The sequence below is a fragment of the Corvus cornix genome, chromosome 3 (assembly GCF_000738735.6).
Source record: "Corvus cornix cornix isolate S_Up_H32 chromosome 3, ASM73873v5, whole genome shotgun sequence".
NCBI classification, from domain to species: Eukaryota; Metazoa; Chordata; class Aves; order Passeriformes; family Corvidae; genus Corvus; species Corvus cornix.
The window spans coordinates 30,274,531-30,302,216 of NC_047056.1; the positions used below are offsets into that span (position 1 = coordinate 30,274,531).

At 36.3% G+C, this 27,686-nt stretch overlaps 1 protein-coding gene across 1 annotated transcript in view; it reads left to right on the forward strand.

The window, feature by feature from the left end:
* Window positions 1-27,686, forward strand: part of BTBD9 (BTB domain containing 9) — a 112,416-nt gene that overhangs the window by 6,955 nt on the left and 77,775 nt on the right. The window contains exons 4-7 of the mRNA XM_039568216.1: window positions 189-552; window positions 2,151-2,415; window positions 4,241-4,460; window positions 8,026-8,145. Of these exons, the coding sequence (XP_039424150.1) occupies window positions 189-552; window positions 2,151-2,415; window positions 4,241-4,460; window positions 8,026-8,145 (969 nt within the window). The remainder of the gene's footprint in view (window positions 1-188; window positions 553-2,150; window positions 2,416-4,240; window positions 4,461-8,025; window positions 8,146-27,686) is intronic.

The window sequence follows — 27,686 nt, forward strand, 5'->3', positions numbered from 1 at the left end:
CTAGAATATATATTTTAAAACTAGGAATAATACTAATCCAGCTTTTTTTTTAATATAAGAGCTGGGCATTTTTCAATAGAAATGTATTTACTAAAGCTTCCTGGTAATCTTATTCCAGTGAATTTTCTCAGAGAGTTAAGCTACTAACCTAAACTAAACCAAACTAAACTAAACTCTCTTCCTTACAGAGCATTATTGTATGGAGGAATGAGAGAATCTCAGCCTGAAGCAGAAATTCCTCTTCAGGACACTACTGCAGAGGCATTTACCATGCTGTTGAAATACATTTACACTGGTCGTGCTACACTACGAGATGAGAAAGAGGAGGTTCTTCTAGACTTCCTAAGCCTAGCACATAAATACGGATTCCCAGAACTGGAGGATTCCACGTCTGAGTATCTTTGCACAATACTTAATATTCAGAATGTCTGTATGACTTTTGATGTTGCCAGTCTTTATTCTCTTCCCAAACTAACTTTTATGTGCTGTATGTTCATGGATAGAAATGCCCAAGAGGTCCTCTCCAGTGAAGGTTTCCTGTCACTTTCTAAGGTATATCTTTTGTTTGCACTTTTTTCCGCCAGGACTGTTTATTTTAATGTGCATACAATTTTGTGATGAAATACTAATGGGGGCACCAATTAAAAACTTGTGTTAGTTCATAGCTCTCATTTTATACTAGTGAAACTGTGATGGTTAGAAATATTCAAGACAAGCTGAACTGAAAATTTTGGTAATCTGTTCTGAATTTTTTAGGTATTGACCAGTCAGTATAGCTAAATATAGTAAATCTAATGGTGTGTTCTAGAAGATGGCAGCAGGAAATCTAATCTTAATTTGTCTTATTTCATGTCTTCCTGATATAATTTGGCTTCTGAATGCTGCACAGGGGAAGTCAAATATAGACTTGAATATGACAGGAGATACTTTGTTCTATTAATTTCTTGATACAGACTTCTTTAATGATGGGTGGTTTTCTGCTGTATAAACTAAAGCATTCTGGAGATGACTGTGATTTATATTGCTGATTGTCATCGTGTTCTGAACTTGCAGAATATGGTGGTGTGGTAGAGTGCTTTGGGTTTGTGTGTTCTTTTTTTTGTTAGATGTGTAAATATTTGTGACGGAGTCAGGCTGTTCTATGAAGTTGAAATTTTGCACTTACTCCGGCAGGGTCTTTGGGCTGGACATAATAGTGACGGAGTGTTTTCACGTAGTGTTTGTGTGAAGCAGCAGAGCACCTGGAATGAGTGATGCTTTAATTGGGGGTTTTTAAAGTGATTTTTCTTAGTGGAAAAGCTGTGAAGGGTTTATTCCTTGAATGAGTATACAGCACTGCTCTGCTCACTTACCTGTTGTATAAGGAAAAAAGATTTTTTTCTCTCTGTACTTTGTCATGTCGGTTTGTTAAATCTGAGCTCTGAGAGCATGTTATCAATAAAGAAATGAGCAAACATCATTCATCAGGAAGTGCACACTTTGATGTCTTTGGCATAGCCAGTCCTGGTATATCTGAGAGATCTTTCCTTTTTCTAGGCAAGCTCCTGATTATTCTACTACCTAAGTGAAAATCAAAAAGCTGTTTGATTATTTTTGTTCTCATTTTGCAGTTAGTCAGTTTTCTACATGAATAAGAGCCACTGGAGTTCTTACCTGCTGATTCTTAGTTGGCACCAAAAGACAGAGGGAAAGATTGTGACAGACAGAAATCCCAAGTAGTTAGAAATGGTTAAAAAAAGTGATTCCAAGCAACACTTTTTTTTCTCATCAGTGTTCTTATAGCAATCTTAAGTTCAAAGGAATATTTTGAACATACTGCCAAGTCCCTAAATCTTGTAGTGTTCCAAAGTAAACTTGAACTACTGAATGGTATTATATTGATTTGATTAGTTCTCTACATTTCATTTTCTTCTAGTGGTTTTGTAATATTGCCTATTATTTTGGTCATGGATTCTGTAATTCTTGCATAACTAAAACAAGCTACAATTTCAGGGAGTCACTCCTTTAAAGATTATTTTTAATAGCTACAATTTAAACTAGCCGTTAACTTTTTGCCGTATTTGAATTTCCCTTGATTAAAAAAATAAAACTAAAATTAATTTCTGTTTATTTAGGGGGTATATTTTTTTGTTCTTATTTCTCTTTTCCAGGCTGCTCTTTTAAGTATTGTGCTGAGAGACTCATTTGCAGCTCCTGAAAAGGACATTTTCCAAGCTTTGATGAACTGGTGTAAACATAACCCCAAGGAAAACCATGCTGAAATCATGCAAGCAGTACGTTTGCCACTAATGAGTCTAACAGAACTACTGAACGTTGTAAGACCTTCTGGATTGTTGTCACCTGATGCCATCCTAGATGCTATTAAGATTCGTTCTGAGAGTAGGGACATGGACCTCAACTACAGGGGCATGTTAAGTAAGCATCAGATTTTTTGTTTGTTTCCTTCAGACTGTAGTTCTGTGGAGGATGTGGTTAATTTGTGCTTTGAGTTTTCATTTATTACTGTGTGTTATAAAAGGCTTACAATATGAAACATATTGTTACGTAACTGTTCATGCCGTTTTTATTCCTTTATATTAGTCAATTATTTTCTTGCTTTGTATCTCAGATATTGCTCAAACATGAATGTAATACCATTTTCCTAGAGGAAGTGGTAATTTAGTAGAAAAGGTTTTACAAAAACATGGAAAATAAAAATGAATTGGCTGTGAGATAAATGATATTTAAATGATTTTATGTTGATGGCGACTTGTTTTCTTCATAAATATTTTCATAATTTCTCCACTACTTACGACTTTTCACTTACTCTTTACCTGTTTGTCTAAATAGTTAAACAAGTCTCTGAAATTGTTTTAGTGGAAGCCTAAGAAATGTAAGAAGCCTTGTATTTGACTTTTTTTTCTGTGCTCTCTGTTAATTCAACAATAGTATATAACACTCAAGCTTTAAAAAGATATTGTTAGCCATCTAATGTGTGATTTATAGGGAGAATTTGGCCCACAGTAAAAATTAAGTTAAATGTTCTTTAAGAGCCTGCGCTGTATTCTCAGTCATGCATGATGAGCACGGAAAACTACTGCTATCTCAGAATTGCATATTCTCTTTGTTCTCCCTTAGAAGTTACAGTTATTAATATTTAACCATATGAGTTAATATTAGGATATTGTAAAAGTCTTCTCATGCAAGACATTCTGTTGACATTGCAGTAGATAAATTTGAATAAGTCAAATGGTCTTTTCTGACTTCTTTTCTGGATATATATCTCCACAATAACATGCTCCTAATCGCAGCTTTTCTGAGAGTGGAATTTCTTTGTTGTTTTAGTACTCATTCAGAACCTTGGAACTTCTTCTATTTGTGGAAACATTGACGACCACTTACCACTTCAAATTCTGTTCTTTATATGTCAAATTTTTAACACCCAGTTAAAATTCATGCTTCTGTTGCCAACCTGCCTGAAAAGTTTGGGGTAGCTTTTCATCATTTAGCTTTCAGATCATATTTTCTAGGATCTCTCCTCAAAGATGGCTGTTAAAAATGTCTTTTGAAGAGGGTAGTTTACAGAGTGTTGTTTTGTAGCTGAAGTTAGGGATCGTTATCCCCAGTTAGCTTGAAGGAAGATGTTCCTAGGACACAAGCTTATTACTGTGAAATATTGGCATAAAAAACTTGCTTTTCCATCTGGGTTCAAAGCCCAAGTATCCAGAAGTTTCCCACTTCACTTGAGTTCATTTACCTTTGCAGGGTACTGGAAGCTCATATAGCTATCGAAGGAGCGTGTGTGGCTATACTGCTGTATACGCCACTCTGCAAATTCATGATGCATCTTGAACATTTGATACACATCTTGTACATTTAAGTTTCTTCCACTTAGGAGGAGAAAAATCCAATAAAACCCAAACCAAAAGCAAACAACAGTTGACAGGTGCAACAGAATTCTGTAAAATCATGAAGGGGACTGCTACATAATATCACAACTACATAATTATCAGTAAATTAGCACAACTTTATTACCATAAAACATGTAGGAGATACCAAATGAAACTGAGGAAGCTAAATTTTCTTAATTCCTCTTTTTTTTCTACTTTTCTTCTTTTTTTTTTTTCCCCTAGAGGATGTGTTTGCAGCCAAGAAAGGATACTACCAATAATCTTTGGTCTGACCTAACAGCGTTGATATCCAGAACATTTAATTCGCAGTATGAGAGTGCAAAATTTAAGCAATTATTTCCTTTTCTTAGTACCAGGGGAGAATATTGCAACAATGAAATATGGAGCACAAGTTGTGAAAGGGGAGCTGAAGTCTGCTCTTTTAGATGGAGATACTCAGAACTATGACCTGGATCATGGCTTCTCTCGACACCCGATCAACGACGACTGCCGGTCCGGAATTGAAATTAAACTAGGCCAGCCCTCAATAATCAACCACGTACGAATTCTCCTGTGGGACAGAGACAGTCGGTAGGTGCCAAGGTGACATAAAAAGGGAAAGTAGTGCATTTCGTACTGGTGATGATGTAGCAGTGCAAACTATAAATTAAATATTTTCTGGAAAGAGCATGATGGTGTTGGAGATGACTATTGCAAGATTTATTTGAAAAAACCCTGATTTTTAAATGTAATTCTGGTTACTTACACACCAGACCGTATTTTGAGATGTTAAACTACCTTAAAATATTTAAATGTTTTTTACATCTTTGCATTTCAAACGTTGAAATTTTTTTTTTTGTTCTAATTTTTTCAATACATCAAAACCATTAAGAAATGGCACACTTTGACAATAAGATTGGACTTGATCTTAGAGGTCTTTTCCAGCCTAAATGATTCTGTGATTCTGTAATTCAGAGGTAATAATTTAGTAGACAGCTCAGCAGTTATTCCTAAGCTATTAAAAACAGTAAAACAGGCTACTTACACATTTATTATATACCTTATCACCTTTCTGATAAAGAATTAATTTTATTTTCAGACTAATAGTTTAGAGTTGTAGAACAGTTGCATTTTGCTTTTTCAGCTAAGCCATGTTACTTTAGAACAGGTTGTATAAAAGTTTTATTTAGGGTGGGATTTTTGTAAATTTAAATTCATTTTTAAATATGAATTAGTTACTAATAATTCAAAACCAATTTCATTAAGTTTTAGCTATATAACTGTTTCAAATAAGTTCTCCTACTTCAGTTCAACTCAAATTTGTTTCACCTCTATTTCTTTTGTTAAGATTAAAAAGTAAATCTTTGATGGTATAAGGAACTGCTTCATATAGTATTATACTAGTTGTGTCAGAAGATCAACCAAATTTATGAACCAATTATCAACCAAATTTATAAAATCTGAAACAGTATTAGAGATATATTAATAATAAGTTCTCTAGCAATTTTTGGAGAACTTATATAACTGGTAAAATGCCCCTCATCTGCAAGGCATAAATTGGCATCTGCTGAAACTTAGGGAAAAAATGTTTTTCTTGGGACAACTTCTTACAAAGTTATCTGTTGCTTGGTGTCCTATGCACTTTGTCTGAAATTAGTAGAACAAACTATTGTTGCTGGCAGAATGTCAGACTAGGTGCATCTCTACTCTAGAGATTTTTGTCTTCATAAGATACTGAGGGCTCAATGGTTTAGGATCTAGTTTCTGTGTCATCCTGATTTTTAAAATTTTTTCTTTTTGAATCCTCTTGATTTCTGTGGAAAGTTTGCTATTGGACTTTCTTTTGCTTCCTAGCAGGTATAGTACTGGAATTAGCACTGTGTGTCCTGTGCAAGGCCAGGAGTTGTACTTAGATCATCCTAGGGGGTCCCTTCTAATTCAGAATATTCTGTGATTCTCTGTTCTATGAATTGTCAAGCTTTTTCCCCTCCAGTAACTCAACTGTCTAAGATAAATGGAAATGGAGGCATTTGGAGTACTTGGTCCATTTGTGGGCTCCTCAGTATAAGATATTGACCTGCTGGAGTGAGTTCAGCAGGACACCAAGATGATGAAGGCTTCAGCACATGGGAACCTACTTTTTTAAGATGAGCAGGCTTAGAAGGGAGAATTTGTTGCTCTCCTCACCTGTTCAGTGGAAGAATATAGAGAATGCAGGGACAGAATTCTCTTGAAGCTGTGTGCTGAGAGTGCAAAGAGCAGTGGATACAAGCAACAAGATAAATTCATATTAAATATTAGGAAAACAATTCACAGTGGGGTAGTTGGCCTTGGGAAGAGTTTGGCCAGAGACATGTGCCAAAATGTACCAGCCAAGATCTTAAGGAACTTGCTCTGGGATTGTCCTTGCTTTTTGTAGAGGTTTTTTCCTTTCTACAGTCTTTATCTAAGAATTGCTGGCCACTTAACTGCATCTTTCTCATGGGATACATGAATGATGTCTTCTAGAGAGGTGTTTTAGCACCTGTACAGACATGTAGAGATCCGTACAGCATGATTGCTTCTTTTTGAACATTTTTTTAAGCTATACGGTTCATTTTAACTGTGTGAAACTTTGGTCTATTGGATCTTCTTAACAGAACCAAATGCAAACTAACAGGTGTTTTACACCTCTAGTTCAGGGGTCTTAACAGCTGAATCGTAGCTGTAAAAGTGCTAAGGGGAGTAGCTGTCCAAACTGCATCTGCAAAGAAGATGCTATCCAGCCTTAAAAAAAATTAAGGGTATACTATTGTGTATGATAATGGAACTGTGTTTTTGAGGTAATATTTCTTTGTTTGGTACCTTCAGAAACAGAAAAGTAGCATGTTGTGTGTTGGTTACAAATATATGTTAGCTAGCAATGATGATGTGAGAATCTCTAAATTCTCAGGGCACAGAGGTCTTCAAGTAACCTTTGTATCCAAACTGCTCAAACTCTAAAACTTAGGGGCCTAGTTTGGTCAAGTACACATATGTTAGTAATAGTAATGTTGCTAAAACACATTGTATTTGTGTGGGTTGTGAATATTACACATCTCATTGGTGTAAATATGAAGGCTGGTTATGCAATTGACATTTAAAGACTCAGCCTTACCTTTCCAAATGCTTAAATTGGTATTAACAACTATCTAACATTTTTTTAAGGATTTTTAAACAATATTGCTTTAAATAAGTACTCTTGTAAGTCCTCGGGAAAATTGGAAATATTAGCCAAGGCATTAATGTTTAACAAGAAATGCTTGTGTAGAACTGTGGAGGAGCAACTCTTCTTCAGAAATCCGTGTGAAAAAGTGCTAAGTGCTGACATAGTGCTGTTGAAATGCCTGTGAATGTTGCAGACTAGTACCTTAGGAGAAAGAAAACACTCTGAAACATATATTCAGTGATTTGCTGTTCCACAAGTGATACTTCTACTTTATTCTAAGCCTTACAGTCATGGATATAATAGGAAATTAGCTGTGACGTCTAAGTTCTAGTTTGGGTTTGCTTTCTCTTAACAGCAAACTATAAGGTAAACATAACTGATAAGCAAAAGGAAGACACACGTTCTGTTAATGGCTTTTTTATTTTTCATGAGGTAATTTTGGAGTGTGTAAGGAAGTAGTGACAGGCTCGATGATGTATCATAAAGAACTGAAAGGGTCAGAAGTGAAGAACAGTATCAGTGAAAATGTTCATAAAGCAAATCTGCTTTTTTCACGTGAGGGTTTGAATTTGCATTTTTGATCTACTAATTGTTGTTTTTTTTTCTTTATTGATTTGGCAATAGAAATAGTACCATATCACTGGTGGTTTAGTTTTATTCCACGAGGAAGGAATACAAATGATAATTTTTATGACTGAGTTAAAAGTCTCCATTTAATTTTTTTGAAGCATAGGAGTCTCATCTAATGACTGTAGATTGTGAGTGTGTGGATGTTTTAAATCATTCTGAAAACACATCTTAACATAACTGTGTGAGAGTTTGTTTTCAAAGCTAGTTTGAAAATAGGGATCTGGGTAAGAACAAACAGCTTTCTTTTAAACACAACTGAAAATCCAGAAGACAGTGTAAAATTGAATACCTAAAATTTGTCAACTTGTATTCTAACCAGTGTTTTTTGACAATCCATAGGTCTTATTCCTACTACATTGAGGTGTCCATGGATGAGCTGGACTGGATTCGGGTTATCGATCACTCTAAATACCTCTGTCGGTCCTGGCAAAACCTGTATTTTCCTGCCCGTGTCTGCAGGTTAGTTCATCAGTGTAATATACAGTGGGTAACATTAAAGAATGTAGACACCAGATTAAGTTGCCAGATTTGGCTACTTCATTATGTATTTCTGAAAATGTATTATATCACAACTTTAATCGGCTATGCTAAAAAAATTGTTTATCTTAGTGGATGCTTTTCTAGTATTAGTATCATTGATAAAATGCAGGTGTGTCCAGTTTGAAAACTCTGGTTTTTCCAAATCTACGTATCTGCTTCTCTTTTTTTTTTTGAGTTATACCCACTTTTTTTTGCAGCTGATGTGGGGTTTTTTTCACTCCGTAAACATCCATTCCTTGACTGCCTAAATGTTTATAGTGCCCTTACATACTTACTATAGAACTTTGAAATGTATTTTAATGTATTACATATTTTCTACTCCTACACTGTTTTAAATAGTTGTGCAAGAGAGAAAGGGGAAAGTTAGGACTCAGGAGCTTTGAGGAATGCCTTGTAAGGAGGTGATTGTTCCGCTCTGCTCTGCAGTGGTACAGCCTCACCTTGAGTCCTGTGTGCAGTTTTGGGTGCCACAATATAAGAAGGATAATAAACTATTAGAGAGCATCCAAAGGAGGGCAGTGAAGATAGCAAAAGCCCTTGAGGGGAAGCTGTATGAGGAGTGCCCGAGGCCACTTGGTCTGTTCAGCCTGGAGAAGAGGAAACTGAGGGGAGGACCTAATTGCAGTTAAAACTTCCTTGTGAGGGGAAGAGGAGGGGCAGGCACTGATCTTGTCTTCGTAGTAACCAGTGACAGGGCACAGAGGAATGGCCTGAAGTTGTGTCAGGGAGGGTTAGGTTGGATATGAGGAAAAGGTTCTTCACCCAGAGGGTGTTTGGGCACTGGAACAGGCTCCCCAGGGAAATGGACACAGCACCAGCCTGACAGAGCTCAGGAAGTGTTCGGGCAATACTCTTGGGCACGTGATGTCACTCTTGGGATAATGCTGTGCAGGGCCAGGAGTTGGACTCTGTGATCCTGGTGGCCCCTTCCAACTCAGCTTATTCTGAGGGTCTGTCCTGTGAAAACAGCTGGATGGGTTTAACTGTTGTTAAAGTGATGGTGGTTTTTTTACTGTAGGTGTTGGGAATTCTGGATAAAGCTGATAATCACATTAAAGCTGCCTTATTCAAAAAATGGAATTGAGGTCATTGATAGGGAGGACACAACCTGCAGAGACCAATGATGTGGTCATCATTAGGTTTTGGGTCACAGACCCTGAGAGGAAATGACCTGTACTGTAATAATTATTCTGTAGACAGAAACTTCTTAATTGGCATGGCGACTCTTGGAATCCCCATGGAGAGGTTAGCTTTCTTTTTCCCAAAGAATTACCTCTTTTTCTGATATTTGCTACTCCACAACACAGGATTGCTGGCATGCAGTTGAAGTCTATGGGAAAAGGATCAGCTGGGTCACTTGTGTCTCTTCTTCTCAGATAAATCTTTCTCAGCCATCCTGTCCCTCACTAAGTTCATAGTGAATGTAGCTGACTTGAAATTTATTTTTCCTGACACAAATGCATACTCACCTTTCCCCGTAAGTTTTATGATTCTGATTTTATTGTTTTCTATTTCTGAAATGGTTGGTGCTGTCCCTTAGTTTGTGTGTGTATTTGATAACTTTTTGCTTAAAGGTGTCTGTGATAAATCATAGCAATGATGAAAAGCCTCATGAGATTCTGTTTTGGTGAAGGCTCTTCACAGCCTTTCCTGAAAGTGCAGAGAGGGAGTAGCAGAGGGGAGAATGTTATTCCAAAGTTTTAGATGGTACTTTACTTGGTTTTTGTCACGAAAGGATCTCTTAACCCTCTGTAAGGGACTTGCTCTCTGTTGGAAGAGCACATTATCAGGAGGGAGTTTATTTCATGTGGTGTTTTTGTATGCACAGGTTTATAATTTCTACATGCACAAGCACACCTGGGAACCTCCCCCTTGCAGTTTTATTTTGGCATATATTTGGCATATACACTTGTCCAGGTAGCTAAAGCGCAGATTTCCTTATCACATAGTCATGCCTCTGATCTTTCCTGTTCTGCTCCATGATTTACAGGAATCCTCTTCTATAAATCTTTGTACCTCATTGTCATATCCACAGAGTGGTGTGGAATTTCTTGGATGTGCTGCTTCTTTGCAGAACAAGTGGAAGAGCTAAGGAGAAAGTCATATAGCAGCATAAGTTTATGAGCACTTATTGTTAAGGAGCAGTAACCCTCAGGCAAAATATGAGTTCTCAGATGAGTCAACATAATAATTAATGATAGTTTAGATAAGGTTGTTCTGTAATCTTTTTTTACGTCAGTGAATTGAAGCCTACATTATCGTAAGACTGCATTGGCTAGTCAAAAGTAAAAGTGGCTATAATTCACTGTTCTTTTATGTACTTTTTTCCTGTAAATAGAAAGAAAAGGCTGTTTAAAATGTATTTAGAGATGTAAAATTGCTGACAAATTTTTGAGGCATTCCACTTTAAGAACTTTTAATCTAATTATGTTAATGTAAATAGTTAGGTATAACTTGAAGGTTGACTCTGATTTGATCAGGAATTATGATCAAATTCCCTCTGAGAGGGAGACTTTGAGCAGGGGAAGCTAGGTACACGTAGATATTAGTATCAGAGACTTATTTATCTGCCTTTAAATCAATATTCTGTTCAGAAAGAAGTAAGCAAGGACTACTAAATTCTTCTTTTGTCTCCAAGTTCAGTGTTTTGTGATAATGTATTTAAAGTAGTTCAGTTTACTTTGAGTTAATTTAGTTATTTCTAGTGAACTAACATACACAAAACAGAAATCCTAATATACATAGCAGTTTTTTGTCACCTAAAAAAGAGGTGTTCTCCAGTCTTGTGAGATGTAGAAGATTTAAAATATGAACTAATACGAGATTATCAGAATGTTTTCTTTTAATATTTGATATTCTATTTCACAGGCATGTTGCACATGCTTATCAAGGGACAGATATGTTTTAAGCATTTTATATGCTCTGTTTTGCTCAATGCTGCTTCTGTTGTGTAGTCTTGTTTTAGTGTCACAAGTCCCAATGCCAAAATTTTCCTGTTAATGGACAACAGTATGGAGAAGTGGAAGCATCATGTTATGTTCTGTCTTCTTGCCATTAGTTTTGGCATTTTTCTCTTTTTGTCTTACTAATGCAGATAATATTTTTGGAAGCAACCATCTAGGGAACTGTGCTGCAATTTTTTTAAAGTTTTGCATGCATTTTTAGCAGATAATCATGGGCTAAATGCCTTAGCAGGAAGGGCTTGAGATAGGTGGGGGTTTGGGTTTTTTTTATTTTAAGAAAGTTTATTTTAGCTCAAAGTGCCTTATGACATCACTGTATAAGATGACTTTCTGAGGAGAAACAAAGAATTGAAGAGTAGAATTATTGGGTAGGGTGTTTTATTTATACACCTTTTTCCAAAGTGGGGGAGTAGAAATTTCCAGATTCTCTACAGGTTGAAGGACAGCCAGTTGTCTGATACACTAGAGCAATTGTTCAAGCATAGATTATAAACAGGATATGAGCCTTGTAACATTAGGCAAGGTTACTTGCTTTTTTGAGTTACCTTTCACATAAGTATTAGTTGTAAAAGGTGAGAGGTGTCAATGTCCGAACTGATATGTTCATCTAAGTTTTAAGAACTGCCATGGGCATAAAAATTGATGGAGTGTGTATTTTATTTGCATGTATGCAGGTTAGGGTTTTGTTTGTCTTTTTGAAAGCCTGTAACTTTACTCTTGAACAAATCTATCCATGTTCAGTTCTACAATCAATGCCTCTCACACAAGCTGGATGAAAAAATGCAACATTCTGGCCCATACCTGTTAAATAAAATAAATAATTTAAACCACAGTGAATTAAGACCAATTCAGTCTCCTTAATGAGGCATTTGTCATGGCTGTCATAGTCTCTATCATGACTTGATTTTTTTGATATATGGAGCATTATGGAATATTCACATAGTGTTGGCATTAGGGGCATTACTGTGCTTCCCATAAAAGATAATTTGTACTTGGCAAAGCACGTATCGAACTATCCAAACTGATTAGGCAAAATCAAATATGTAACATGATAAGGTTTTTTACACTTTTTGATTCTTCCTGTTATTTATATGCTCAAGTCTGTCTTAATAGGTTCAGAGTAATTTTTGCCAGCCATAACCTCTGTTAGATTAATAGGTGGGAAAAAATGGAAGGGCGATAACCAAAGACTGAAAATCTAGAATGAAAAGGGGATGAGAAGATTGTGCTTTCTCATACACATCAGATGATTTATTTGTAGGATGTATTTCCTGATTTAGTTACACAAGCTAATTTGTACAAAGGTGATTACTTGTTCAGTGCCAAAGCTTAGTGTGACAAGTAAGAGGGTGTTGCTGTATTGAGAGGGGTTTTAGTAAAAAAAAAAAGTTGAGTGTAATATATGGGGGTTTTATTGAGATAATTGTGTTTTAGACTTTTAACTTTTGCTTTAAATGCTTTTTGAATACATCATTCTACCATCTTTAAAAATTGAACAGTCATATACTATGCAGAAAAAAACAAGAGAGTGAGATTACAAGGCAATTTTTTCCCTTTTTTTTACTCAATATGGTAATGCATTTTTTTTAGAATTTCTTTTGTTTGCACTTTTATAGCAACTTTCATGCAGAGCTGAAAACTCTTTAGAGGGAAGACAGAACACAGAAAATGTTCAGTATAATCAAGTTCCTGTGCAAGTTACGAGCACGTGTCAGGTTCATAGTTATTCAATCTTCCTCTTGTAGCAGTGCATGTTAAAACCACAAAGATCTTTGAGCAGGTAATGCTGTTTTCTTTTTATTCTTCTCACTTTTTTCATCCTTCCATTTTTGTTTTGCAACATCATCTTTTTAGTTCGTCCTTGACCACTGTATTTGAAGAACTGCATTAAAAGAATTACAAGAAAATGAAAAAATTTCAGGTTTCATAAGGCGGCAAATGTAGCCACAAGGTGTCACTACAATAAAAGTTTAAAAGACCTAATTTCTTTCTGTTGACACTCTTTTGATGAAAGTGTTATTCCTACTGTGTGCTTTTTTACTGTATTAAACTTCCCAGATTTATGAAATCGTTCTGGTTTGCTGTTTATGCTGTAGAGGGAGCAAGTACAGAGTTAGTACATAAAATCAGAAGGAAACCTTCAATTCATTTTCCATCTCAATCTGGCACTGGGTCGTTCTGGGTTTTGATTGGGGAAGTATTTCCTTGGCAGACCAATTTATAGTCTGAAATCAATGCTATTTTGTCAGCAATACCAACATCCAGAAAATATAATGAAAGGGTAAAGAGATCAGTTTTCATCTGTATTTCCTATTATTTTATTGTCTTAGCTCTGTTTGTGATTATAATAATGTGATTTATCAAAGGGAAATATTACTTATTACTGCATAAACTTTTGGTCCTAAAACATGTTTCTATTAAGGGAACTGATAGATGCCTGTAGAATCATGCTGTAAATGTGGGAAATTATTTATGCATATTCTTTTTCCTCTTTTTAGAATCTTCTTTAAGCTGAAAAATCTTGAGGTTTTCTAATACTAGTGTGTTGAATTAATAGTGATATAAGTCCTCCATGTTTCTCTTAAAGCACTTGCCTACTATAGAAAGTGTGGCATTAGAATTTTTACTTTAGAAGGTGTACTTGTATATTAAATGTATTTATTGGTGCAGAGAAAATTACTTACCTTTCATTAAGCATTGATGATACTGGGTGGGTTTTTGGTTTAGTGCTTCAACAGTTTTTGCTACTAATGATTACACCATTTTTAATCCTCTGCTTGAGTGAAGACAAACTAAATTGTAGACCGTGTTTCGTGAACATTGAAAAAAATGCAAAAAGAGTGATGTTTCAGTACTAAGGCAGTTCTAAACTCAGAAATGCTAGTAGTTGTGCGCAATTATTTTGCATGTAATGATATGCGAGGAGATGTGATTTTCAAGTGTAGGCTAGACGAAACATTTGTCTTTAATTCTGGTCTTAATCAGGCGGCTTCAGATAACTGTGCTTTCTTCTGGTGGTGGTGCAGTAATTTTATTTTTCTTTCCGTCTGGGAGAGTCATTGAAATTAGCTAGTGATTAAGCAGCAATGTCTCACTTTCAGGCTTACCAGTAGGTTTCTGACAACCTTATCTGTTATAGGTAGACATTTTGCAGTTTTCCTGAGCTTAGTGGAATCTTAGTAGATAATAACTTGCCAAAAGACGTTCCAAATAAGGTTTGATATAAGAAGATGTTGAAACAAGTGAGGAGTCAACTCTTGAGGAAAATGCAGTTGAAGCATTGTCCTGCATACTTGAAATAAACTGAGGGGAAAGCAGTGTCTGCAGATATAGTTTAGTACTGGGAGTGGTTTTTATGCATTGTTTCCCCTTTCCCAGCAGGGATGGTGGTGTTCAGAAAAAGCATGCAGACATCCAAAAGAAGCTTTTGAACATTGTTTTAACTTAAAATGAAGCCCTATTACACCTCTGACCTAACTAGAAAACAGAGTTGCTGGCAAGAGCTTGGTAAGGCCTTCAGTCAGTCTGAAAAGTGTGTGAAAATTTTTTCATCAGTAAGTCCTTTGTATCCTTATAAAAGGACTTCTTGCAAAGGGAATGATTAAATTTGGGCAACTGAAACCATCTTTACCTTAGTTTCCGTATCTGAGACCTACAAATAGTTGCACAGGCAACATGTTGATTAGTTATTATTTTTGCGCTGTTCTTTGGGAAGCACTGACTGTTGTGTAAATATTTTATTTCTAACTGTGCAGATAGGCTGATGTCTGTGAGTTTAGGAAGAAAACCCAACCTTGCTGCATAATTCAAATTAGCTTTTCTTTATTTCTGGATAACTGAAATTTTAAAATCTTTTCCTGATTCCAATAGTGTAAGTAATACATTAATAATGCAATGTCCAGAAATAAGTAAAAATTATCTTGATTTGTGTTACAGAAGCATATTAATAAATAAAAGCAATTTTGAAATGTTACTCCAGACCTTTGAGGCTTTTCACTGACATTATTTTCAAAAATCAATTTTCATTGCAGGCATGCAGTTGTCTTTTTTGTTTTGGGGGTGGGGAGTAGAGCTCATCGTTCTTTCTAAGGATGTGATCATTTTGAGGTGTCTTTATTGTCATGTTTCCAATACCTTGCCTTTTAACTGTAAAATATGAGGAAATGGTTTCCTGTAGTCTCCATTTTAGTGGATAGCTGCTGCTTATTTTTCTGTCTATCAACGTTTAAACATCCTTTTTTTCTCTTCCAGTAGGTTTTTTCTGTTCCTAAGATAACACAATAGTCTGAGATTTTTCAAACAATGTAGATCATCTACACAGGATCAAGAAAGCTATTGCCTTATCTGGGTTGGGCTGTTTATTGATTTAAAAGACCTTTTTCTTCATTTCAGGTTACGTATACTTTTGATCTTAAGCTTACACTTCTAAATTCAGCTCCAAATGTGCTCGTAGTGATAGAAAAGCTCATTTCTCTACAGGAATAATCAATAATATTTTTCATCAAGAACTTTATCAAAGCAGCTTTTTTCTTCTCAAATTCCTTCTCCTGTCTATCATAGCAATTTCAATTATGCTAACCTAAAGAGCCCAACTCAGCTTTGAGGAAAAGTAAAAAAGCTAGTGTGCATTTAAACTGTTGATGACAACCTGCCAGACAACTTATCATCTGAAAATGAGTATTCATCTGAAAAAGTGTGTGTAGAGGGTCAATATACCTTGTATAGAAATACCCGAGAAATGTGGAGAGCCCACCAATCTAGTTTGTTGGACGTGAATTATTGAAAAAATAGTATAATATATTACTTTCTTTTTGCTTTATGGTTTGGAAGACACAATTAAGTTTTTAAGATACCTAGATTACATATTTCTTATGTTTGACATAATAAGTAGTTTTTTGTATTGTGGTTGGAATTTTTGTAGCCTGAATTTTGAAGTATTCATTGTGAGTTTCTTAAACTCTGAATTGTCTCTAGGTCTGTTTTCAGTGTTTCACCTCATAAATGAGGTCTGATGTAGATGAAAATTATCAGTAATTATTCAGCTTGATAGTGATACATAGAGATAAACCTAAATGCTGAATTATCAAATTGTTGATAATAATTCTACAGTAAGCTGTATTTTAAAGTTAATGTTACGTAGGACAAATGTGTGTTTAAAAGCCATCTTCAGCACTTCTTTAAACCCTCTTCTGTTTTTCTCTTGCACTCCAAGAGCTAAAAAACTTGCCATATATATTTATAAAGACATGCTTTTCCAAAAGGAAATCATGTTTTGGCAAATTTTTAAGAATTCTGGTTTATTTTAGTTTCTTGATCAGTGATGGCCATCTGTTGAAGTTGTTTGATGCTGTTGTGTAAAGCATTTCTCTCTATCCCCATTTCTTAGCAGATAATGGGCATGGTTTGCCAGTGTGTATCTGAAACACTGTACTACACTTGAAACTGTACATTATGAATATTCAAATTGTTTACATGAAACCAAGTAATGCACTTCTGTGGATTCACTTTTCAGTGTCTAAGTTTATAAAGCCAACATTAGGCCAATCTTAGTTGTGGGATACTTTGGATGTTAAAAATTTTATAGGAAAACAAATTTGTCCGTGATTAAACTTGATTCTTTGTTCACAAACCTGTTATCTCCTGTGCAGCATAAAGGTAAGTGCATGAGTGGGAAAGCCTTAAAGTAAGCTACTCTTCCGTGTCCTTTTTTCTCCTCAAAAGAAACTTGTGCAGCTTGTTTTGAAGTTAAGCTTCTTGGGCTTGGCCTGTATTTGCTCTTTCTCATCTCAGTTTCAGTTGGGAGGATGGGGCTGATGGCCCCATTTGATGCAGCTTTTAAAAGGTTTTTAAAAGGAATATTCACTCTTTAACATGACAGAAGATAGGATACAAACAGTTGAAAATGAAAAATCAAACTGAACAAATTATGTGCTATAGAGAGTCAAATTTGTAGAGAATAAGACATGAACATGTATGTAAGTCTCTTCAACTCTCAGAAATGAATGAGTGAAGGAAAGAAAGCAATGGGAGAGATGTACTGCTCCAAAAAAATACACTGTTCGGGGAAAAAAATCTTTGCAAGTAAAAAATGTTTCAAGAGGGGTTTTTTAATGGTAGGATTAATGATAGGAAAACCACTTGGGATTTATGATATTTAGGCTGCTACTGGAAGCAGTTATTATTTATAGTGGCTCCTAAAAGAAAGAATGAATGGTTTTTCTAAATCACCAGATTCTGCATTTGGGTTTTGATTTTTACCACAAAGCAACTTTTACAGCTTTATACTTTCAAGCTGATTTTTCATTTGTAAGATTGGAACAAATTTTTCCATACTTCACCGCACACGTAATAAAGATCTTGGAAATTTTAGATATTGTAACATCTTTACTGATCAATAAAGTAGTGGTTTCATTACTTTTCTTCATACCATTGTCTTTCTCATTTGTATTGGGGAATAACAGCTGTGATGGAAGGTGTATTAAATATTGATTTCTAAATCTGTATTCTGTTCAATTTAATTACCCTGTCTCTGTTAATGGCAAATTGCAAAGTTGGCTAATCAAGCTGCATTTTCATTAATAATGTAAGTGCCCTGGTGGATCAGGTCAGCGGGCACCTTGCCCTGTGTCCTGTCTCTGATCTCAAGTGCAGGAGGTGCGGGTCAGGGAGAGGCTGTGAGCGCAGACATTCTCTGTGTTCCATCCTTGTACTCCTCTGATCCTGCTAATACATGTTCACAGAGAGCTTGGCCATTAATTTATATAAGGTCCTTCTCTGACTGGGGTGCTATTAACTGCTTTCAGGTTCCAGTGGCAGCGCTTTCCAGAAGTTTATTAACTACTGCATAAAAAAAAGTAGTTTTATCCATTTAGACAATTCTTTTGCTAGTTTGTTTCCTCTAATTCCAGTATTGTGGGATCTGGCGAATGAAAACTGCATTCACTTTTTCAATTCTTACTAAATGTTTGTGAATGTCAGGCATAGCCCCTTCAACCATTACTCTCTGGTTCCATCTATTCAGTTGCTTTTACAATCTCAGGTGATGTTGGCTGTACCTTCTGTGACTCTAGTATGTACTCCTTGAGGTGTGGAGACTAGAACTGTACATGAGCATTTGAGATTTGGGTGCAGCAAGCTGTAACAGTGATAGAACAGCACTGTTTTGTTCTCAGCACCCTTCCCAATGACGTGCCATATTTCACTGATACCCCCTGCCATTTGACTACCCCAAAAAGCTTACTTTCATCTGCAGACCTGGAGACTGCGCTAACAAGAATTTAGGCTTATTAGCTCCCAGGCTACCTAGAAACAAGATTATAGATTTCATTACTTCTGTTCTTCATATTGACACTACTTTGCAAATGAAACTTTTTTTGGCTTTCACACAGTTCTTTAAGTAGCTATGTGACTCACATGAGACTTCCAGTTCTGTTCAACTTTTAAAAGTAAGATTTGGTAGTATTCTTTTGAATTTGATGCATGGTTTGCAAAGATTAATTCCCTTATATACTTTAGAAGCTGGAACCAAATGGAGGGAGATGGGTTTTTCTTCTTGGTTGGTTAGTTGGTTTGGTTTCTTTTTTGGGGTTGGTTTGTTTGTTTGTTTATTTTCTCCAAAACTTTCACTCTAAGCCTATCCAGGGAATTTTCTCAACTTATACATCTGTTTTGGGGGAGAGGATGAAAATCCATGATTTTTTCTTTTTTACCTTCACACCTAGAGCTGTAGTCTTAAAAATAGTGAAACATTCTGAAGTTAAAATAATTATTTTCTCTCACATCCTTCTATGAAGAGGCAAAGGGGGAACTTTTTCAGTTGTTTTGCAGTTTACTTTAAAGTTACTTGATTCTTCAGATGTGTGGGATTCGTAGTGGAGTATTTTATACTAATTTTCCATGTGATCTAAGATTATGTATTCATTTTCATATTAACTTATCAGGCACCCCTGGTCTTTTTATACCATCAAAATTTGGATAATAGAGTTTAAAAATAACTACAGTTAAGAAAGTAATAGCTTAAAAGAGTAATGTGTTACTGTTTCTGTAATAAGCTTTTTAAAGTAGAAATGATGGGTTTAAATGTCACATAACTTGGACATTTGAAAAATTTAACAGTAAATTATGAGTATGTAATATTGAGGCATACAATCAATCTTAACTGTGCCTTAGGGTGTTTTCATATAGCAGTTGTGTTCCCTCAGTGCATATTAATAAGTTTTTTATCTGATAAGATTTTCTTCTAATATCTATAGAACTTGGCTTTTTAGAATTGTTATTATTTTTATTGTAGTATTGTTAGCAGGACAATTTAAATTAATTTTTTTTTCAGTTTTGCTAGTGATGGTAATGTTTTATTTGGAGGGCAAGGGATATTCTTGCTTTGTTTCTTTACAAGAGAATTCTTGATTTTAATTTAATAGCTAGGAAAACTGAATCTGGGTGAAACACTGTATGTATATGCATAGGCACTCTTCCCATTCAGATATTATTTCATCCCTTCTTTTTTAAGGGAAGGATTTAATGTATATTTAGATGAAAACTGATTTTAAAACTTCAATAGATCAAAATAGGGTGAAGGGCTAGAAGATATTATTGCTGATGATTCCAGCTTGTAGTAAATTATAAAGCATAGTAACAGCTGTAAAAAGAGATGACTTCCTCTGTCATATTTCATCTTGCCTTCATAGATAAGTGTGTAAATGAAAGGCAAACAAATTATTTCAATATAGAAAATCTATATTATTTTTTTGGAGTGAAAATGAATGAAATTGAAATAGTTCACTCTTGGGTGAAACTTGAGACTATAAATGTATTTTATCCTCTTGGTGTGGATTGACATAATGCAGATTAGTAGGAAGAGAATGTTCCTTGTATCATCAACAGTTGTCAGACATGTTCATGAATACTGAATTATAGTAAGGTAAAAGGGGTTCACTGTACTCACAGGTAATTTACACAAAGAGAGTGCAATCCATCTTTTTAACAGAAGCTGCTGTTCACTGCTAGAAAATTTTTTTTTTCAGACTTCCTAATCCTTTTTTATTCTTTGTATTGTGGAGACTTTGGCGTTACCTATGCCTTGTCTGCACCATCTATTCATCACCTGATTTCAAGGTTGGTAGCTCAAGGCTCTTTACCATCCTCTGGCATGTGGGCGTGTGTTAGCACCATCACATCTGGCACCTAAGTGGTTTTCCCTGTAGGTGTCTGGAGGTAAATATAATAATGTTTGAGCTCAGCAGCCTATTTAGAATATGTTTCTGCAACTGACTGGCAGTCTCTTGGTATTTTCTAGACAATGAAACATCCTTGAAAGGTTCACAGTGTCATGGATTAGCATAGCTATGGAAGTGATTGTCTTGCAAAGAGGTGCTTACAGCTTCCTCTATGACCTGACAGAACCTATCAACTGGCTAGTTTGAATATTGACAATTTTTTAAGCCACTTAAAAAGCTTGACATGCCTCTGTGGTCCACATTTAAGAATGGACAAACCCCGGGAAAGCTCTCTCTTGCTTCCAGCCTTGGGACAGGTAACTGGGCTGGGCCCGATGGGCCCAGTGGGGCCGGTCCGGGACACAGCCGTCGTGGAGCCGTGCAGCCCTGTTCCATCCGCGGCCCCCCACAGCCCTGGTACGTGCAGACGGCACGGCCCGGCTCTGCACATCCCCCCAGTGCAGCCAAAGATTCAGCTGAGGCTGCCCCTCTGCCCGGCAAAGAGCATGTGACCAACAGCGATAAGCGAATTCCAGCTGCGGGGCACGGGTGAGATTAACCCTTTTAGTGCTCTAAGTTTCCTCCGGAACAGATGAAGCCTGCAGACATTAAGTAAAGAAAGAAGAGCTGAAACCCTGAGGGAGGAGAAAGAGGAGATGCTTGAAGCTGAAATTCTGTTGTAAAGCTATGGTGGTGATAGACTATGATACATCAGAGTACCCATTGTAATTTCATGAAAGCATGGGGGGTGGAGCATTTAACTTGTACTTGTGAGCAAAAGTACCTGTGCTGAAACAAGCAAATGCTGAAGCAGCTGTAATTTGATGAGAAGTTTGAATAGGGAGAGATGGAAGTGATGAGGACTCTTGCTCTAAATCAGGAGAAGACCTCTGTTCCTAGAGATGCTCCCAGAGATAGTCCTAGAGATGAAGATGATGAGGACCCTTGTGCTCCCAGGGAAGGGGGAGGGCCTCTATTCCTAGAGATGAAGACGCTCACAGAGAGGGGTGAAGAGAACCTTTGTTTTTTAACAGCTCAACCTTAAAATGGTACCCCAGTAGCTCAAGATTGGGCCCTCGAAAGCAGTTGTGGGGAAAGCTGTAAGTCAGGGGAAGGGACTCTCACATGTGAGCAGAGAACCAACCCGGGCAGCTGTCTCATGATACTGAAGCCATGAGAGAACTTCTTGTGGAGATGTCTCCATAGCATGAGCAAGAGAGACTCTTCTCCCTAAGTGAACTGAACAAGGTTATTATAGAAGTGGTAATCTGACTGAAAATCTCACGGGTTGTCTTTTTACAGTGGGAGGAGGGGGAAAGGAGGAGAAGTGTTCTGAAGGTGTGGTCTGACTTTTTTCTTTCTTTTAGGTCTGTTAATAAACTTCTTTATATTGTTTTAAGTTTTGTGCCTGCTTTGCTTTCTCCCAGTTGTTATCTCACAGAAGGTAAATAAGTAAGTAATGAGTATTTTGGACCAAACCACTTCACTTGAATTAGTGTTTCTTCCCGGTTTACAAACTGAACCCGCTACACACATGTAAGTTGAGCTTGTAGGGTTTGTCATGATGATAACCAAGCAAGCTAGCAGGAAAAGCATCTGTAGCCACCAAAGCTGCTGATGGGTCTGGCAACATAGCTAGAAAATGCCTATCTTTTAGAAACTCGAGTTGTGTTTCTCAGTTCTAACTTGGCATTTGTTTCTGTTTTCTATTTGTCATCAGAAACACGAAGACTGATAGAAGATACTTGAGGTTTAGGGGTTTGTGGGGTTTTGTATAACAAGTCTGCCACATGATCACATTTTAACAAGATGTTTGGGCTTCTTGAATTAAGGAACAGTTTCTAGGTTGGAATCCTTAAAAGATGCATATTAGATACATTATTAGTTTGTGCCTAAAATAAATCTAAAAAGGCATTTAGCAACTGGGGAGTTGACTGAACATTTTATTCTGTTCTCTAAGCTTGTTTAGTGCACATTTCTTTCAAAAGTTACTGCTGAAGAATCTTCCAAATCATAGACTAAGGAAAATTGCTTAAAGCAATGCATGGAATGTAAACTGTCTGCCCAGGTTGGCCCGTTTCCTGTATTAACGTTGGCAAATACTGGACCTCAGTTAAAAATGTGATGTGTATTTTGGGATGATTCAGTGATATTTTTTATGGTAGGTGTGGCATGTAAGAGGAAGTAGAATCACAGAATCATTTAAGTTGAAAAAGGCCTCTTAGATGTAGTCCAGCCATTAACCCAGCACTGCCAAGTCCACCACCAAACCACATCCACAAGTGCCACATTCACACATGTCTTTCAAGTAAGTTCAGGGATGATAACTCAACCACTTTGCTGGACAGCCTGTTTAAAGCACAGTTGTAGAACTGTTCTTGAGCAACCTCTTGAGTTTTTGGAGGACTCAATTTATAGGGTTTTTTTGTTAAATAACTGATTTCTAAATAGATCTTCTCTGACCATCTACTCTGCTTGAACTTAACTGACACCTTTTCTCATTTTGTACTGTGAATGACCAGTGTTAGAGCTGTTCAAAAACAAACTATCAAGTTTATTTAGTAGCTACATTTGAAAAAAAAAATTGCTGGAGGGAAAGATATATCTAGGCACTGAAGAACATCTATTATCCCATTTGATTTTAAGGTAAGCTCAGTGGTACATTATTTAAAATAGCCATTTTGGTGAAACTCATAATCTAATCTTTATTATGTAGCTTTATAACTTACATTGTATGCAACTGCTGTGATGCAATTTTAAAAGTTGAATATATTTGTTCTCTAATCCATTACCTAAAATGGAAATGTTTCAGTATGAAAATGTTATAGTCATTATATCAATTTCTTAAGTGCATATGGAAGGAATGGCTATTGATCTAACAGATTTAATAGTTCTATTCAAAATCTATGGAATAGAAGTAATGTTTTGCATCTGAGTAACTGCTGAGTGTAATCCTTCGGGCAGAATTCTGAAAGCAGCTGTAAAACTGGAAAATTACCTTCTTTTCTTTTTCAGGCATAACTGCACTTGAATATCTTTGTTCATTTTAGCTTCTAGTGAATTATGTCTGCATAAGGACCTAAATAATGTATTATTTCACTCAGGTAAGAATTTGGTTTAGCTATTAAAATTAGAAACTGTATGCAGTTACCATGGAAATTACTTGAAGTAGTTGTGCTTTAAAGAAAACAGAGGTCACCAGTAGAGTCACAAACAATGAATGGAGAGTGCTTTTGTATAAGGTGCATAGGATCACTGCTAGAAAGGGACTGAGCTGATAGAAAGGGACTGAGCTTTTTAGTGATCTCTGCAGTTTTTTTCCTATTTCTAGTGGCCTTTTTAAAGGAGAGAAGAGTTGTTTCTGGGGTCCTCTGAACATCTTTTGGTTTTCTTCCTTCCACAGTTTGCTCCTTCTGACTTGTGGTTTTCAGAATCCATCATTGCTACTTCAGACATTGGCTGGAAGTATTGATGCTACTATGGTGCTTTCCTACCACCTAGTCCTTTAAGGAGAATTTTTATGATGACCTTGTAGTTAATCTTGATTTGTGGGTCAAGAAGGTCATGTACTAATATGTCAGTTCTTAGTTATCTATAAGCTCTAGCCCAGTTAATACAGTAGTTTCATGGAAGTTGGCTAAAATGCTCTTACACTGAGTGAGCAGAAGTTCCACTAAGATGCAATAGACTAATGTGTCTCATCTTAATGATGCACAACTTGCAATAGAAGAGATATATATACAAATTAGCATCACTCAAGGGGAAGAGTTACATTTTTTTGTGGTTTGTTTTCTCGTGCAGGATATTTTAGGTGTTCATACATGGTGCTTTAGAGTGAACTTATTCCGTAATAATTATAGGCAAATATTTGCAAAGTTCTACCTCAGAGTTATTAGAGCTGGAAGATACAATGGGTATAAAATAAAGTAATAAACACCAATATGAAGAACAAAAATGGAGAATTCTTATCCAAGTATTCTGAAATATGCTTGTGCTTTTCACAAGGCTTGGAGGAACAGGGGGAGTGTGGTCTTAAAAACAAAGTTGAAAATTTTATTCTTTGTAGAATTATGGCCACACTTCAGTGTTGGAAGAATTGTCATTCATAGTTACTGTAACATTAGATCTTCAATGGAGAATACTTTATTCCAGGGTCACTGGAGTAATTTTTGTGGCTTGTTTTCTAGAATACAGTTTCTGGTACAAATGGAAGTGCTTGTTTTCTGGCATGCTAGAAGATCCATTTCTTTTTGACTCTGCTTTCCTCTTTACACTACTTTCTGTTGAGCAAGTTAAATGCAGCAGTTCACTTGCATGTTAACAATGTCTTGATGCTCACATTCCTCCTCTGTCGCTTTGGTGATCCTTATAGTTAAAAAAGCTGTTAATTCCCTATTTAATCCTTTAAATTCTTTTCCAGGCAAGGGCTAAATGTAGGGGGTTCATTCTGGTTCAAAAAACCAGGTGTTAAAACAGCTGATTTCTTGGCCTAGTGACTAACACACAGCTGCCATATGCTGTGCTGTCATTGCTTCGTCTTCCTTCAGAAGGCCTTGTTGGAATGGTTCCTGCTAGTCCGCCTCTGCCCTGAGCTCAAGGTTAGAACTGAGGTGGGGATTTTTGACTGATTCTCACTTTCCTCTTGAAGGGGAAAACATCTGTAGCTCTGCTTAACCTCATATGCTTAAACTGGAAGTTGGTATTCCAGAGTGTATGGGAAACTCTGCCAGCCTCTTACAGAAAAAAAAACCCAATTAGTTACATTAGATGTAGACAGGAAATCCAAGAATCAAGATTAAAACTTCCTTTGCTTTATTCCCCCACTTTAGAGTGGTAGGAGATACAAAAAGTCATCAGATTTTTTGGATCATTAGATACCTTCCACTGGCTGTGGATGCTTGAGAGCAGGATGGTATGTAGTTTGTGAGTGAAGAATAGTTCTTCTTCATATGCACAGTAATTAAGTAGGAAAGCACACTCTTAGATTAAACATGAATATGCTCTTCACCCTTAGCACAGTACCCTAGTGACTCTCAGCAGGCCAGTCATCACTCAAGTGGAAAAGAGCTGATTTAGTCAGTCCCTGAAACAGGTTATGCCTTTGTTTTGCTGAGCTGCTCTTTTCCTTTTCTCTGCTGTTTCTGGTAGGCTTTCTATATTTTGTCATATCGATCTTTTTTTCTTCTGTGTCTTCTTTTTGATGGTCTTAATTCTCGGCTGAGGTAGTGCCAGATAGTAACAGTTTAAAGGTATGCCACGTTTGTGCCTTTCCTTTGTTTTTAGTTTACCTTGCATGGCTTAATTCCCTAAATGTGTTCTTACCTGTAGACAGATGTGGTAAAGACAACCAGAACTCATCATTAATTTCTTTCAGTAAAACTGAGACCTGGGTAATACTGCAGGAAGAAGGGAGGGAAGAATAAGGAGTAAAAGTTTCATACTTGTTGTGGGAAAGACCTTAATTCCTCACTGGAATCAGCTGTTTCTATTCTGGCAGCATCTTCCTGTCCTGAACTGCGAAGATACTTAGAAAAATTTGGACAGCTAGGCAAATTCTTTGGTCAGCCATGATACAACAGCTTGTAGATACTGTGTTAATTTAAGGTAAAATGGATCAAATGGTTTCAACAGAATTGGAAGGAATGTCGTTGATTTGAGAATGATGGGATATTTGTGCTAGATGAGATTTGGAACTGTTTCAGTAAATGAAATGGCATATATATGTAGTAGTAGGTAGTCAAGATTTTTTGTAAAGTTTTTTTTGTGTATCTTTGGATAATATAATTGGATTAATACGTAAATGCCTGATAATAAAGTACCTACCAATGTCACTGATTTATTCTCAGAAGTTTCTATCAGAAAATCAGCCTGATAATCACTGTATTTAAAGGGAAACAAATGCTATACTATTTTCTTTCTTGATCCAAATTTTGTAGCTCTTAAAATAAAAAAACCCTATTTCATCCTATTTAAAGGCAGCTGGCCTTTAAATTTCTTTAAATGTACAGTATAATCCTGATAGGGGGATTACATAAATTAAGAAGAACTGTGTAGCTTGTGAGTCTCAGAAGAGCCTGGGCAGAAGACAAGAATAGGAGGATAAGCTTTTAATGTAAAGAAAACCTTTTAAACTGAGGTTATGAGGCAAAGGGCATACTAAGCTGTATGTGGAAGGTGGGATTAGGAGCAAGTGTCATGTGCAAGACACGGAAGTATGGCCATGCAAGACAAGCCTAGAGAATGCTTAGGAAAGCTGAACAAACTTAGGAATTTATCATTCGGCCTAGAAAGTAATGTTTGTTTCTAATAATTATTGTTAAAGGTTTAACTTTGAAACTGTTTCAAGTAGCCTATAGCTCTATCTAAAAATTAGTGTACTAAATAGTCCCAATGCCTATTCTGTAGTCCTGTAATGACCTTTTGCACTTTGGCTATGTCCATCCTATAAAACTCCTTTCAGCTTTCAGAAAGTATTGACTGTCCTCATTGCCCTTGGGTGGAATAGCTTCTGGCCCATGTGGATCCTCACTGAAGTAGTGCTTCAGAAGGGAGTGCCAGTTGGGCTAGGCTGGAATGGTGTCAGGGACAGGCCTACTACCTTAGCAGTGTGGGTAGTATATCTGCTTCCATTTTCAGATGACCTCAAAAATGGTTAGTGTAGCCAGAATAATCTCGAGACTGAATTCTAGGAGAGTTTTTCCTGTGCTTTTGTGCAGAATGACTGCTGTGCAGAATAGGGGAAAAGCGGGGAGGTAGTAGACGTAAAACAGGGGCCATCAGTTCTAGGGAGGGCATAGTTTTGGTTGCTTGAAGAGACTTTTACAGAGTGTGAAAGCTCTTTGTATGAGGTTCAACTTGTTAAATGATTAATTTGGAGAACTTCGGTTGTCATTTTTCTGACACATCAAAAGCATCTCAGTGTAAGCTGTTCTATGACACAATAGATATAAGTGTGAGCTGTACAGAAATTTTTGTTTTCTGTTACGATACAGAGTGAAGTAATAAAGTATGTCACTGATAATTTCTTTAGGTTTTGTAGAGTGTGTTGCTATTTTTTTTTTTAATATAAGTCATCTAAAAAATTCCTTTAGCTGTATCATCCTTTTGAAAATGAGGAAAATAAAACTAAAAAATATTGGCTAATCTGATTTTGTTTACAGAATAAACAGAAATTGCGGAGTTTTATTTTTAGTTCTTGAAGGATTTGGATGCTCTATATTAAATAGAGTCGGTGAACATTAGTTGCTGGATTCTTAATAGGATGTAAGATGCATAAGAGAGT